Source organism: Aquarana catesbeiana, linkage group LG03, assembly GCF_042186555.1.
Source record: "Aquarana catesbeiana isolate 2022-GZ linkage group LG03, ASM4218655v1, whole genome shotgun sequence".
Taxonomy (NCBI): domain Eukaryota; kingdom Metazoa; phylum Chordata; class Amphibia; order Anura; family Ranidae; genus Aquarana; species Aquarana catesbeiana.
In genome coordinates this window covers 619,379,442-619,394,338 of record NC_133326.1, presented here as the reverse complement: position 1 = coordinate 619,394,338, position 14,897 = coordinate 619,379,442, and the positions used below count along the sequence as shown (strand labels likewise).

Genomic DNA, 14,897 nt, shown 5'->3' with positions numbered 1-14,897 from the left:
GTACAGCATGTGAGGAGAGGAGGGGGCTGGTGCAGCAGCGCTTTTGGGCTGGATCTGAAGTGCCCACAGCGCTGATCTGTGCCCATCCATTTGTCAAACATGCCACATCAATGCTCATATACTCAGGAGTAGCAGAATATATTTTGGGGTGTAATTTTTGCTATGTATGTGCTATGTATTATTTTCTTTTCACATATTCCAAAAACACGTGGGGAAAAAATGACATGTTCAAAAGACTCATTATGCCTCCTAGATTATACGTTGGGGTGTTTACTTTCCAAAATAGGGTAATTTTTGTTGGGTGTTTCCATTGTTCTGGTGCTCCAGAGCCTTCAAAACTGTAAGAGGTAATTAGGAAATGAAATGTGTAATTCATGTCCCTAGAACACCTGATGGTGGGTGCTTCCTGCATGTTGGACCTCTCTGTGGCCAGGCTGTATAAAAGTCTCACACATGTGGTATCGCCATACTCTGGAGGAGTAGTAGAATGTGTTTTGGGGTGTAGTTGCAAGTATGCATATGCTGTGTGAGAGAACTGTTAATATGACAATTTTGTAAAAAAAAAAAAAAAAAAATATATATATATAATCTTCTTTTTGCAAGGAGAATATTACAACTTCAAAAAACTCACCATGCCTCTTACTAAATACCTTGGGATGTCTACTTTCCAAAAAGGGGTCATTTGGGAGGGTATTTGTACTTCCCTGGCTTGTTGGGGTCTCAAGAAATGAGAAAGACTGTCAGTACATCTGGTGTCATCAATTTTCAGTGATTAGCCCCATAGCTTGTAGACAATATAACTTTCACAAAGACCAAATAATATACACTGATTTTGGTTATTTTTACCAAAGATTTGTAGCAGTATAAATTTTGCCCAAAATTTATGAAGAAAAATTTTATAACAAACGAAAGGCTTTTTTTTTTTTTTTTTTTTTTTTTTTTTTTTTTTTACAAAATTTTCGGTCTTTTATAACTTTTTTTAGCACAAAAACGTAAAAAAAACCCAGTGGTGATTAAATACCACCAAAAGAAAGCTCTATTTTTATGAAAAAAAGGACAGGAATTTCACATGGGTACAGTGTTGTGTGACTGAGTAATTGTCTTTCAAAATGTGAGAATACTGAAAGCTAAAAATTGGCCTGGTTAGGAAGGGGGTTTAAGTGCCCAGTGGGCAAGTGGTTAAACTCTTCATTACACTTGTTTGGCCCTGTATTGGTGCCGAATCTGGGTGTCTATATATTTTTGCTTTGTACCTTGGTAAATATCTGCCCATAAAGTGTTGAGCATCCACACTGGGCAAGTGGGTGAGATGGTACTTTTATCTCATTGCACACTGTGCCTAGTAGTTGGCCGCTCTAAGCTGGAGATGTGTAGCCTGTTTGGCCAGAAATGTGGTTGAGAAAAAAAAACAAAAAAAGGTTAGTTCTGTTTCAAGATGTGAACATACGGCTCAAAGGTGACATTAGTTAAAGTGGTTCTAAAGGCTCAAGATTTTTTACCTTCATGCATTCTATGTGAAAAAGGGAAAAAAATTTAAAAAAAAACCCCTCTGCAGCAGCCTTACTGCAGATACTTACATGAGCTCCATCTTTATCCAGCGATGTTTACGGCAGCCTCGGCTCTCTGGTGACTCTCCCTCCTCATTGGCTGAGACAGCAGCGGGAGCCAATGGCAATCACGGCCAGTAAGCTAATGAGGAGAGAGAGGGGGGGTGGGGCCAAGTCATGGCTCTGTGTGTGAATGGACATGCAGAGCCGTGGTTTAGGAACGAGCCTGCTTGGGTGCCCTCCATTGCAAGCTGCTTGCTCTGGGGGCACCTGGCAGGAGGGAGGGGCTAAGAATGCTGGCAGGGGATACAAGAAGAGGATCTGGGCTACTTGTGCAAAACCACAGTACAGAGCAGGTAAGTATAACATGTTTGTTTAGAAAAAGAAAAGTCTTTCATATCACTTTAAACTAGCCATACAAGTGTAGATTTCTGTCATTCATGCCTGCAAACTGACAGAAATCATTTTTTTTTTTCCCCATTCACACTAAACGGCATAGATGGAGGAATCTCCACTGAAAGCTTTTGTGTTCAGACAGCTAATTCGTTTTTCACCCAGTTCAGATAATTTTTAAATGGTCTGGTTAAGCTAGGTGGTTCCAACAGGGCCACTTATGGAGTGTATTTTGGCAGATTCAGCAAGACTTTGCTGATGTTCATACTGTGTGTGCTTTTACTTTGGAGCACAAAGTTTAGCATGTTTTTTGTTCTTTGTTTTCCATGAGTAGGCTTCTGCCTTCCAGGCACATAGCATATCTATAACCATATTACCACCACCTGGCTTCCTGGTCATTTCTCTTCTGGTATCCAGTTGGTTAATTAGCGTGTTCTTGTGGCTGTTCACTGCTGTGATTATTCCCACAGGAGCGTTACGTGCTGCAGTCACCTAGGCACGGGTTGGAGGGGGAGGGAGTGGGGAGGAGAGAGCCCAGGGGAAGCAAGAGACAAACAAGAGCCAGGATAGAAGGATTAAAAAGGGGAGGGGTGAGAAAAGCTCCTCTGGTGCCCTCGACCCCCGCTCACATACTAGGAAGCCATGTGTAAGCAGCTGTACTGGAGTCCTGGGACCACTCTGACCCTGGGCATTCAGCTGGAGGAAGGTGTGGGGAGGAAAAGGAGAGACGAGGCACACACTGCACAGGTTAGTTTGCTCTTTCTGTAATGCTTGTATGCAAAACCTTCTGCTTCAGGCTCGTGTTTCATGACTTACAAGTTTTATGTGGGACTTGGCAAGAATAAATAAGCAACCGGAATTACTGTGAACCAACTTGATACATATTGAAAATGGCTAGCTGTGTTCAATATAGAGACAGTTTGCTGATGTGTGATGTGACCACTCTGTCTTTCCATTGCAGAAAGTGGGTGTCAGCGGTCCCCCTGACCCACAAGTCCGCTGCCCATCTGTCATAGAATTTGGAAAGTACGAAATTCAGACGTGGTACTCCTCTCCATACCCACAGGAGTACACAAGGTAAGAATATTCTTTAGTTCCACATGGCATGATAGAAATAACGATTTAGTGGCTTGACCCCCGGGCTCTTCTTTCACTTATTTTAAATATTTCTGGAGCTCATGTCTGTGTCTCTTATGCAAAGTTGTAGTGATGGTCTCTATCAGTCTCAAGGAACTTGTAATGGTTTCTTGTAGGACTAAAAGTCCCATAATGCCAGTGACCAGAAGGGTATGAGGGGGGGAGATGGTAGTTAACAGCATCTGAAGCACATACGGTATCTCACAAAAGTGAGTACACCCCTCACATTTTTGTTAATATTTTATATGTTTTCATGTGATAACACTGAAGAAATGACACTTTGCTACAATGTAAAGTAGTGAGTGTACAGCTTGTATAACAGTGTAAATTTGCTTTCCCCTCAAAATAACTCAACACACAGCCATTAATGTCTAAACCGCTGGCAACAAAAGTGAGTATACCCGTAACTGAAAATGTCCAAATTGTGCCCAATTAGCCGTTTTCCCTCCTCGGTGTCATGTGACTCGTTAGTGTTACAAGGTCTCAGGTGTAGATGGGGGAGCAGGTGTGTTAAATTTGGTGTTATCGCTCTCACTCTCTCTCATACTGGTCACTGGAAGTTCAACATGGCACCTTGTGGCAAAGAACTCTCTGAGAATCTGAAAAAAAGAATTGTTGCTCTACGTAAAGAAGATTGCCAAGAGCCTGAAACTGAGCTGCAGCACGGTGGCCAAGACCATACAGCGGTTTAACAGGACAGGTTCCACTCAGAACAGGCCACACCATGGTCGACCAAATAGGTTAAGTGCACATGCTCCACATCATATCCAGAGGTTGTCTTTGGGAAATAGATGTATGAGTGCTGCCAGCATTGCTGCAGAGGTTGAAGGGGTGGGGGGTCAGCCTGTCAGTGCTCAGGCCATATGTCGCACGCTGGATGAAATTGGTCTACATGTCTGTCGTCCCAGAAGGAAGCCTCTTCTAAAGATGATGCACAAGAAAGCCTACAGTTTGCTGAAGACAAGCAGACTAAGGACATGGATTACTGGAACCATGTCCTGTGGTCTGATGAGACCAAGATAAACTTATTTGGTTCAGATGGTGTCAAGTGTGTGTGGTGGAAGCCAGGTGAGGAGTACAAAGACAAGTGTGTCTTGCCTACAGTCAAGCATGGTGGTGGGAGTGTCTTGGTCTTGCATGAGTGCTGCCGGCACTGGGGAGCTACAGTTCGAGGGAACCATAAATGCCAGCATGTACTGTGACATACTGAAGCAGAGCATGATCCCCTCCGTTCGGAGACTGGGCTGAAGGGCAGTATTCCAACATAACGACCCCAAACACACCTCTAAGACAACCACTGCCTTGCTAAAGAAGCTGTGAGGGTAAAGGTGATGGACTGGCCAAGCATGTCTCCAGACCTAAACCCTATTGAGCATATGTGGGGCATCCTCAAACAGAAGGTGGAAGAGAGCAAGGTCTCTAACATCCACCAGCTCCGTGATGTCGTCATGGAGGAGTGGAAGAAGACTCCAGTGGCAACCTGTGAAGCTCTGGCGATCTCCATGGCCAAGGCAGTGCTGGAAAATAATGGTGGCCACATAAAATATTGACACTTTGGTCCCAATTTGGACATTTTCACTTAGGGGTGTACTCACATTTGTTTCCAGCGGTTTAGACATTAATGGCTGTGTTGAGTTATTTTGAGGGGACAGCAAATTTACACTGTTATACAAGCTGTACACTCACTACTTTGTAGAAAAGTGTCATTTCTTCAGTGTTGTCACATGAAAAGATAGCATAAATGTGAGATACTGTACCTCTTTCCACAAAGATAATCTGGTTGCTATCAGCAGTAGTTGCACTTATCTCTATCGTTTCATTAGTTTGCTCCATATAGTCTTAGGTTAACTTGACACATTTTAGCATATTTGATAAACCATGTTAATTGGGCAAAGTGTAGTAGCCCTCAGAAATTCAGAGTCAAAACCAGATCACTATGGATTGTGGTTGATGTGGATGCCTTTTTGCTTTTTCCATTATGTAAGCACCTGTTGTCCCATCTGACTCTTCCTTTTTTTTTTTTTTCCCTGTTGTGAATTTGTTCTGCCCTGCATAGTGATGCAGCTGCTGATTTGCATTTGCACTGTGTGTAGTTCCATATGTTAGAGTGGTGAATGACACAAGATTACATCACAGTTGTCATGTTTATATCGCATGCAGAAATAATCATCTGGTTCTTATGATAGTGTCACCTTTCTAATTTTATTTTTATTTTACTTCATTTTGCTTAGACTCCCTAAGTTGTACCTTTGTGAATTCTGTCTCCGTTATATGAAAAGTCAAACCATGCTACAGCAGCACATGAAAAAATGCGGCTGGTTTCACCCGCCTGCCAATGAGATATATAGGAAGGACAACCTTTCAGTCTTTGAGGTGAGTAGATGAGAGGACTGTGGCAGTGGAACGGTCTGACCATGCTGCTATATAAAGTGCCTTGGCAAATCTTGCTGGTTCTATTAAGTATTTGGATACAAAAGTAAAAAACTTTGCGTTTTAATGTAGGGTCTGCTTTAAGCCAATGGCTACACATACTGTAGGCACTACTACACATAAAGTAAGCAGTAATTTGTGCTTGCTGTTCACAGTAATGGAGATAATTGGATTGTCCATTCCTCTACAGCACACTTGCCAACTCCAAACATGGAAAACCACCAGCAGGAAAAGAGAATTCTCATCAAAACTCAGACATTTTACAAGGCAGGTTTTAAAGCGGAACTTCAGTCATTTTTTTCATCTTTCCATCTAATTAATCCTCTGCCCTTGTTTTAACTTTGGATAGTAAAAACCTTTTTTCTGCCAGTAAATACATTATTCAGCCCACTTCCTGTTTCTTTTCTGGTAAAAAGCCTAGGCTTATGACATCATGCACAGCTCTCTCTTCCTCTCTCTCTCTCCTGAGAGTTTGCCAGGAAGGGAGGGGGGCTGAAGAGGGCCAATGAGAGCTGCAGAGTTGGTGGTGTGCCTCTGTGTAAATCCAGGAAGTGAACAGGCAGCAGCTTCAGCTGCCCACAGTTAACCTGCCTGGCGGTATGATTATTTGAGATTTTTGCGTCTCAAAGCGGTACAATTATTTTGCATAGAAATTTGGCATTTTATATTGTAGGCCTGTAATTCTTCTCAATAACACCCTTAAATCTCTCCACCAAGAGTCTAGTACAGGGGTCTCAAACTGGCGGCCCTCCAGCTGTTGCAAAACTACAAGTCCCATGAGGCATTGCAAGGCTGACTGTTACAAGCATGACTCCCTCAAGCAGAGGCATGATGCGCCTTGTAGTTCCGCAACAGCTGGAGGGCCACCAGTTTGAGATCCCTGGTCTAGTAGATATCCCGGGTATGATGAAGTTTGAAACACAAAATCATAAATTATAATAAATATAAATCTAAAAAATAATATAATAATAATAAAATAAATTTCCCCACGATTCACTATCGCTCAATTCTGCAAATGTTCTAATTTACTGTCGCTGTTTTCTAGCTGGTCTAAAACCACTTTTGACGTAAAGGGACACTTTTTGGTTGCTATGGACAATCTCCAGTTAACAGGCAGAAAGAACAGTATATATCATATAAAACTGCATGCAGGGCACTGGACAAAGCACTGGGGACAAAAGGGATGTGAAATGATTTCACACAGTACTGTAATCTGTAAGATTACAGTGTACTGTATGTGTTATGAATTTTAATTTTTTTGAATTTGCCACCAGGCTCCGCCCTCGTGCGTTGCGATGCTAGCAGGGAACAGAGCCTGGCACAGAGAGGCTTCGGGAGCAGGACAGAGCCTGCGGACACAGCAGGGGGACATCGCAGGATCCTGGGGACAAGGTAAGTATACCGCACCAGGATTCTGAGATGTAATCCCGAGTGTGGCTCGGGGTTACCGCTAATGGTGCTGAAATTTAACCCCGAGCCACACTCGGCAAAACCACCAGGGAGGCTACAATGGTTGCAGCCAGACTCAGTGGAGGGAGATTTCTGCAACATATTTGGCAAGTACAGAATCGCAGTATATATATAAAAAAAAAAATATGCAAAGTGGTTGGAGGGAAGCTTCAGAATGGCAAAGATGTTTTTATTACAAATTATGTGAGCAGACTGTAATTCCTCTTTTAATCACCACCAGTCAGGAAAACCCAGATTTCCAGGAAATGGGCTAACTTTTTGCATTGCTGCCCTATTCTCTGCTGTTTAATGCAATTGCCATCTGTTGTGATAACTTAAAGCTGCTATGAAGTAGATTTCATATTAGCTAGTTTGCTGTTCATCTGGCAGCTTCGATCGGAGAGATGCGGTATTTGTATAGTATGAGCTAGACATAAACTTGCCTTCTAAATCTTCATGTGATTTTTGTTTTGCTCATGCAGGGCAAAGCAATAGGTTCCCTTTTTCCTTTTGAATGCAGACCTTCCCAGCAGCACATTCTTACCTTCCTTCTACTGACATGGCAATTCCTTTCAGCCACAGGAAGCAAATGGAAAGCCCTGTGGAAGCTAGTAGTCGCTGCATTAGTAGCTTACAAAGGGTATTGGACTCCTCGTGTGACGGAGCCCAGTGCTATCACATAGTGAGTAGCATGCTCCTTCATACCTAGATTTACCAGGTGTCTGTTTTGACTCCAGGTGCTCAAATGTGCAGCCAGGGAGTAGAGGAGAAGTAAAGGTTTGCTTTAGAAGTTGAATGGTTGATTGAAATCATTCATCATGCATATCTCCCAGAGGCTTAAACAGTAAGATTTTTTTTTTTTTTTTTGCAGAATCTTCAGTGTCTATCACTGCTCTCAAAGGAGTAATAATGCATTGCTTTTTTGCCTCTGAATTCTCCAACTTTTGTAACTTTTTTATGTTCTGGAGAATTCTTGGACCTATGTGAGAATTTTTTTGTTTTTGGCTTTGTGATGGTCTTGTCAAATAGCCTGAAAGTCTACTGGGACGTAATTTCCCCGATGCCCCAAAGAGCTATAGGAAAATGTTATGTGTATTAACACCCTACTGGAAATTGCTTATAGTACCACCGTTTAACAAGGATCTTCACCAAGAGAGTTTTATGTATGCTGAGCATTTTTTTTTTTTTTGCAGTTTTCTCTAATAAAGACAAGCTGATTTTACACTCTTCTTTAATCTCTTCTCTAGGTGGATGGAAAGGTCAGCACGATCTACTGCCAAAACCTCTGCCTTCTGGCCAAGCTCTTCCTCGACCACAAGACCTTGTATTATGATGTAGAACCCTTCCTCTTCTACGTGCTCACACAAAACGATGCAAAGGGTTGTCATTTGGTTGGCTATTTCTCCAAGGTGAGCTTATGGTACTGGCAGCTGTACATTTTTTTCATTTCACTGGGAAGAAGCACCTCTAATTCAGGTGCTCCCCAGAAAAAGGGTTACACAAAATTGCTTTCTCACCAGCTGAATACAGATGGAAGGGCTGACTAGGGAGATTTATGAACACTCATGAAAATGTGCTGGAGTCACAATGACCTTAAACTTTATCAGTATAGTCTATTGTGTAGTAAACCACACCTACCACTGTGTTTCTGTGATTTAGTAGAGGCCTTTGCACGCTTCTTGTAGAATTTAATGGTTGATCTGGTTGCAGTACTCGCAGATGTCCCACCTTTAAATAATCCAACATGAGTCTTTCCATCTTTATTACATAAAAAAAATGCTAACTGTATTGTGTTTACAGTATGAAAAGCCAAAATTTTGTATTTTAACCATCCAGTAAAGGACACAAGTATAATATTCATATTCCATGGGTTAAAGGTTTGTACCTTCAGGTGACTGGACAGTTGCAAAGATTTAGGAGACATGCCCTCTAGACCCCTTCCCTTATAAACCTACCCCACTCCGTGAGTCTACAGTTTTTTTTGTGCTAGTGTCTGAAGGTAATAGACCTTTTCTTTTTCACTGAGAAACTCACCCTTGACTTAAAAAACGCGTTCATTTTTTCTTTATGATTTTATTTTTCAATGTTTCATGCACACCATCTTCTAATGCCAACAGAGAAGCAGCATATCTGGGTCAATACAACCTCTACAAACCTAGTGGAACCTAGTCCCCAAAAAACTCTTCTTGAGTATGCCTTTCATGAAAGGCGGATACAGTATATGCATTACAGCGCCGTGGCTAGATAAGAGTGGGTACCCTGAATCTCTGACCATTACTGCTCTAAACTGGGCTATGTTTGGAATGTATTGATTTCACAGTGCAAACTTTTCAAACTTGGCACTAAAATTCAGCCGCTCAGCCTTAGATGGATGACCAAGTGTTGCATCATACCTCTGATCGCACACTTTAATGCCACTTCCACCCAGAGCCATTAAAAGGTACTCAAGGGCTTCCTCCTTTCCTTTTGCCATAAGGATTCATTGCAGGACTGTGTGCCTGGGTTATTGCGTACTCCTTCCGGACATTCTTACTCTATCTCCCACTCTACTTTGTGAGTACTCCACAGGAATACTCTCACTTATACTTAAATGAAGAGGATGTTAATGCTGTGTTGGTGGAAGTTGCAGTAGATTTCTTTCCCCCACATCATCACTAAATGGAAAGAGGAGCTTCATGCAACATGCTTGCTAATGTTAAAAATATCATTGCATCTGTTTGCAAGAGCCTTGGCATTGTGCATATTGACTCTCCACTGTCTCGCCATGTCCCTTTTGTACATGGAGACCTACAAAAGCTTCCAAAACATTCCCTATCCATGAACGGATAGAATTTGCCATGTGTAATGTTTGGGTCACTCCTGAAAGGGTTTTTACTCCACTAAAAATCTTTGAACTCTATCAGTTGTAAAAAGTTCTTGCAAGAAAGCGGGCTATTCCTGTAGTTGATCCTGCCATCTCTGTCCTAAACATAAATCTCACTGTACCTAATGAACTTGTTTCTTCTTTCAACGATTCTGCTGATAGAAAAATTGAGACATTCCTAAAAATCTCTTTAACCTGGCAGGCCCATTCAATCAACCAGCTCTTGCTACTTTTTCTGTATTTCAAATTGCCACTAACTGTACTAGGACAATAAATAACCAACATGACCCTGTATTTCAGGATTGTGCTGTTAGAGCAAATACAATTGCCTTCTGTTCTTCTTTTTGTGTAGATGCCCTGGAACATGTCATGAGGCAAATATCCAGAATTGCTCATCATATATACAGAATCTTATTGTTGTAGGCTTGGACAGTGCCTGTAAAAGGCCCCTCGTACGTATTTGCTAAACCAGGCTGGATCTGAGTTCAGCTCTTCCCTTTGGTGCAAGGCTTGGCCCTCAAAGGCCACCAAGCCTTCTCCAAAGCCGCCTTCACAATGAAAGGGCACACTTACTCCTAAGGGTACTCTCACACTGGGGCGGGGGTCCGTTAGTGGTAAAGCGGCGCTTAACCGCCGTTTTAGCTGCACTTTTCGGCTGCTAGTCAACCCCCGATAGTTGCTGAAGAATAGGTTAAAAGTGCCCATGTTGCGGCACTTCCGAATCGCTGCCCATTCACTTCAGTGGGCAGGAGCGGTGTAGGATTGGATTGGCCCAGTTGGATGATCACATGGGCTGTATGTGATCATCCACATTTTCTGTTTCAACGACCAATTTAACCATCCTGATTCAGGGTCACTGTCTTTAGTGGCATGGCTGTTGAAGCCCAAGTTCTGAGAGACAGGGGTATCTCTGAATAGGCGATTCCCTCTCTGATAAAATGTAGACCTTGTGAGAAGTAGACTTCCTATCATTGGACATTAAAAACAATAATTCACTTGGTTTACACCTTAGGGCTTAAGACTGGTTCCCTTATTCTCATCCCAGTTGGTTGGTATGAGGGTGCACCAGCTTTTCGATTTTTCCATTTCTAGGTCAGACCATCATCTAAGCTTATGGTCCTCTGTTTTTGCAGCTTCGTAAGGTACCACCTGGTCTTCTGTTAACATGTTCTACTAGGTGGTTGTTGATGCCAGCTTTGAGCGAAACGTCCTTTTGGGGCAGCTCTTTGAACTGCAGGCAGTCCCCAGTTGGCCTCTTAGCGTGTTTCTTTTTTTTTTTTTTAACGTTCATTGAGGGACATAGGTATTGTAGTAGTTGGTAGGGTTTTCCAGGGATGGCCTTTAGTGTGTTTGTTTTTTTTTTGTCTGATCCTCCTGTAGTCACAGGAAAACCCAAAGGTGAATGAAATCTGTGTTCCTTCAGGAATTTCCCTTTGCACAGCAGAAGGTAAGAATGGATCTCTCCAAGGCGAAGGGATATCCCCTTGAAGACCGTTGTCATTCCTCACCCTTTTTTGCAACAAATGAGAAATGTGTTTTTTGTGCTGGAGACTGTGGTCACCAGGCCCAATAGAATGGGAACAGACCACAATTAATAACCAATAGATTCTAAACCTTCCACATTCAGTCCAAAAAGGTTTTGGCTTTATGTACAGTTTAAGAGGGGATTAGAGGCAAGAAAACTATGCTCTGCAGTTTTACTGCTTTTCCTGTTTTAACTTCTATTTAAGGACCATATATTTGCATATGTGTACTATATATAAAGGAGGTGTAGTTTTCATTATCCAACCTGCAAAGGTTAAAGATTTGGAGGCTTTTTTTTTTTTTTTTTTTTTTTTTTTTTTTTTTGTGTTTCACAACTGTTGTCCTCAAGTAATATATTTATCAGTATAGGTCATGTTAGGGTAGAACAGATCTAGGGAAACCAATTCAGTAACTTGGGCATAATTAAAGAACAATTTTAGACAAAAGAAACTAATCAATGAGCCTCCAGTAGATCATTGCAGCTGTGCTAAAGTCAAAACATCGACTCAGTGGAATTCTCGTATCTTTCAGGGATGGAGCAAAGCATGAGATGTAACATTACTGATGCTTGGTGCTGTCATTGTTTGTATCCCCTTGCAGGAAATTCAACTTGAGCTTTCACAGGGTTGTATTTTCTTGTAGAGCAACTGAGCAACATATGTATATTCTGGTGGTGAGGGATAGCGTTTGGTTTAAAGGAGAAGAAATCACTACCAGATGGTCTTTTTTTGCAGTGTCACAATACAGTTGTAGTCTAAAAGGTCATCTCAATTAGCATAAAAGAAGGGCTTTATGTGGCTATCAGTAAGCTAAAGTGGCCTCCTTACTTTGGTCCTCGTTAATGTGAATTTACTATTTTTGTGGGAAACTTTGCTTTCAAAGTAGGAATGGACTTTCTGTTGATAAATTTGCTCATATAACTGGATCATTTAAGACACAGACGACCATACTGGCAGCTTGGTGATACCGAGTGAAAACCAGAAAGAATGTGCAAGTGGATGCAAAAATGAGGAAGTTCTTTGAATGGTAGTTCTGGTTTAAAATCATGATCTAGTAATAGTGACAAATCTATTTCAAACATATTTTTAATATGAAAAGTGAACCCCAGCCAAATGCTGTCCATTTTTTTCCTTTTCTTCCTTTCCTGCACTAAAAACATGAAGTAGAGAATTTTTGCTTTCCGTAATACTGACTGGCTTGTATTTTGCAGACCGTTTCAGCTATGATTTTTTTTTTTTTTTTCCTAGTAAATTTTTTTTCATATTCAGTGCAGTGGAATAGTTTTCTTAACCACCCATTGAGGGACACAGGATGTCATATACTCTGTTATACTGCCACCGACAGGAGTATTGGACACTGGCACACAAAAATAGTTATAAGCCAGCCCGGGATAATACTTTTTTAGGAGAGATGTCTATGAAACTTTATTGCTAAGATATATATATATATATATATATATATATATATCTATATATATATATATATATATATATATATATATCTCTCTCTCTCTCTATATATCTCTCTCTCTCTCTCTCTCTCTCTCTCTCTCTCTCTCTCTAGATATAGATATAGATATAGATATAGATATAGATATATATATATATATATATATCTATATATATATGATAGATATCTATCTATATATATAGATATATATATATATATATATATATATATATATATCTATATATATATATATATATATATATAAATTATTTTTTTCAATCAACATTCCTACAACATCTGATTGAGCTGGTCTCTACTTGGCAGTTATCTTGTTTGGCATGTCCTCAGTCTGACTTCGCAATCGGCGTACCTGGACAGCACTGGCCCGGATGTTGTGGGACTAGCCTGGAATGTGGCTTTTGGGCTCTGGTTTCTATGTGTGATGCTTTCCAGACATTGCTTGGGGCGAGGCAGGGGGCTTTAACCCCAGAAAATTCTCAGTAGGACAAATCCTTTACATTTTACAGATGGGTCTTGATCATCATTCGGTCATTGGCACCACCCAGGGTCAGATCTCTGCTCTTTATATTTTGTTCCAGAGACCGTTGCTCTCATCCTTTTTGATCAGGACCTCTTAGTATAGGATCACTGATGTAGCTACCCCTGTTCAATCCCTGTTGACCGGGAGATGGGATCTGAATTTGGTTCTCTCTTCACTTCTTCAAAAAATGTCTTTTTAACTTATCAGGGATTTTACCCTTTTCACGTTCACTCACAAGTTTGCATTTCTTGCCGCCATTACCTCCCGTGAGCGGTGTTTCTCAGCTAACAGACTTATAATGTAAAGATTCCTTTCTGGTCTTGCACAAGGTGGTGATGAGGCCTAGAACTTCCTGTCTAAGGTATTTTGGGTTTTCACCTCAGCCAGAATATTGCTCTGTCCCTTTTTGTCTGGTTTCAGTTCATCAGAAAGAGATTACCTTGCATTCCCTTTATGTAATTTTGGCTTGTGAGAGTTTATCTTGAGGCCACTTCATCCTTGAGAAGAACTGACTCGCTTTGTGGGCTTGTTAGCGTTTCGTTTGCTGTTGCCCACCCCTCAATTGGCCCCTTTTTTGGACAGCTCAACAGTGTATGACTTCCTGTGTCCCTCAAATTAATATATATTTTTATTGTACTCACCTTTAACCTTTTCTTGGAGTCCACTGAGGGACACAGGTCCCAACCCTATGTGTTCATGATTGTGCCCCTAGTACTGCACAACTGAGGCATTCTGGGAGCAGGAGGGGTTATCCTGGGGTGGGCTATAATATTTTTTTGTCAGTGTAGGTGCCAGCAAATGTGTGTGTGTCCCCCAATGGACTCAAACATTTTTTTACAGTGCATGCAAAAGTCCATTTATCTTCTATAGAATGCAGGTTTCAGATCGCTAAACTGCAATTTGTCATCTTCACTCATAACCTTCTGAGGTTCCCAATTGTGATCATTACAGAGGCTGATGACACGCACTAGAAATCTGCTATTCCTTGTTATATCTGAACATAAATGGCAAGGATATCTTGCTCCTCCCATCACAGAAAAGCCATGTACATGGACTTTTTTTGTATGACCACTAGAGGGCAGAATGTAAACTCGAGAAATTGTGATATTAAAATAATCCCTGTGCATCTGAACAATAAAGATTCAGTTATGTTGCCATAGACAGAGCATTTTCAATGAAGTGGTAACAAGGAAAAAAAATTGAGCTAGATTTTTACCAAGGCATAGCACATGACATCATGGCTAAGTATCTGCCAATATATTGCCTTTAAAAAAAGCTAAGTGTTGGTCGAGGGGGGTATAATGTCCTTAGGTAGAAAATGTTCTTATTAACACGTTGGGGAAAGTGTAGCTTTAAAAGCTCCTTCAATGCAGCACCTATTCGTTTTCATGGAAGTCTCTTCTAGGATTTGAGATCAGCAAGCCTTATTAGGTGATGTTTTTGCATAATCTGCAATAGAGGAACTTTTTGTCAGGCGTTTTTTTTTTTTTTTTGGGTTGTAAATTCAGATATTTTCCTTTATGCTGTTAGGGTATATATAAAAAAATGAATTTGTTATGCGGTT

The 14,897-nt window shown here is 41.1% G+C and overlaps 1 protein-coding gene across 2 annotated transcripts in view; it reads left to right on the top strand.

Annotated features, from left to right (window-relative positions):
- KAT6A (lysine acetyltransferase 6A) overlaps positions 1–14,897 on the top strand; it is a 90,385-nt gene that overhangs the window by 62,416 nt on the left and 13,072 nt on the right. For both annotated transcript variants that reach the window (XM_073622318.1, XM_073622317.1), the window contains exons 9-11: positions 2,902–3,017; positions 5,309–5,450; positions 8,204–8,365. In XM_073622318.1, the coding sequence (XP_073478419.1) occupies positions 2,902–3,017; positions 5,309–5,450; positions 8,204–8,365 (420 nt within the window). The remainder of the gene's footprint in view (positions 1–2,901; positions 3,018–5,308; positions 5,451–8,203; positions 8,366–14,897) is intronic.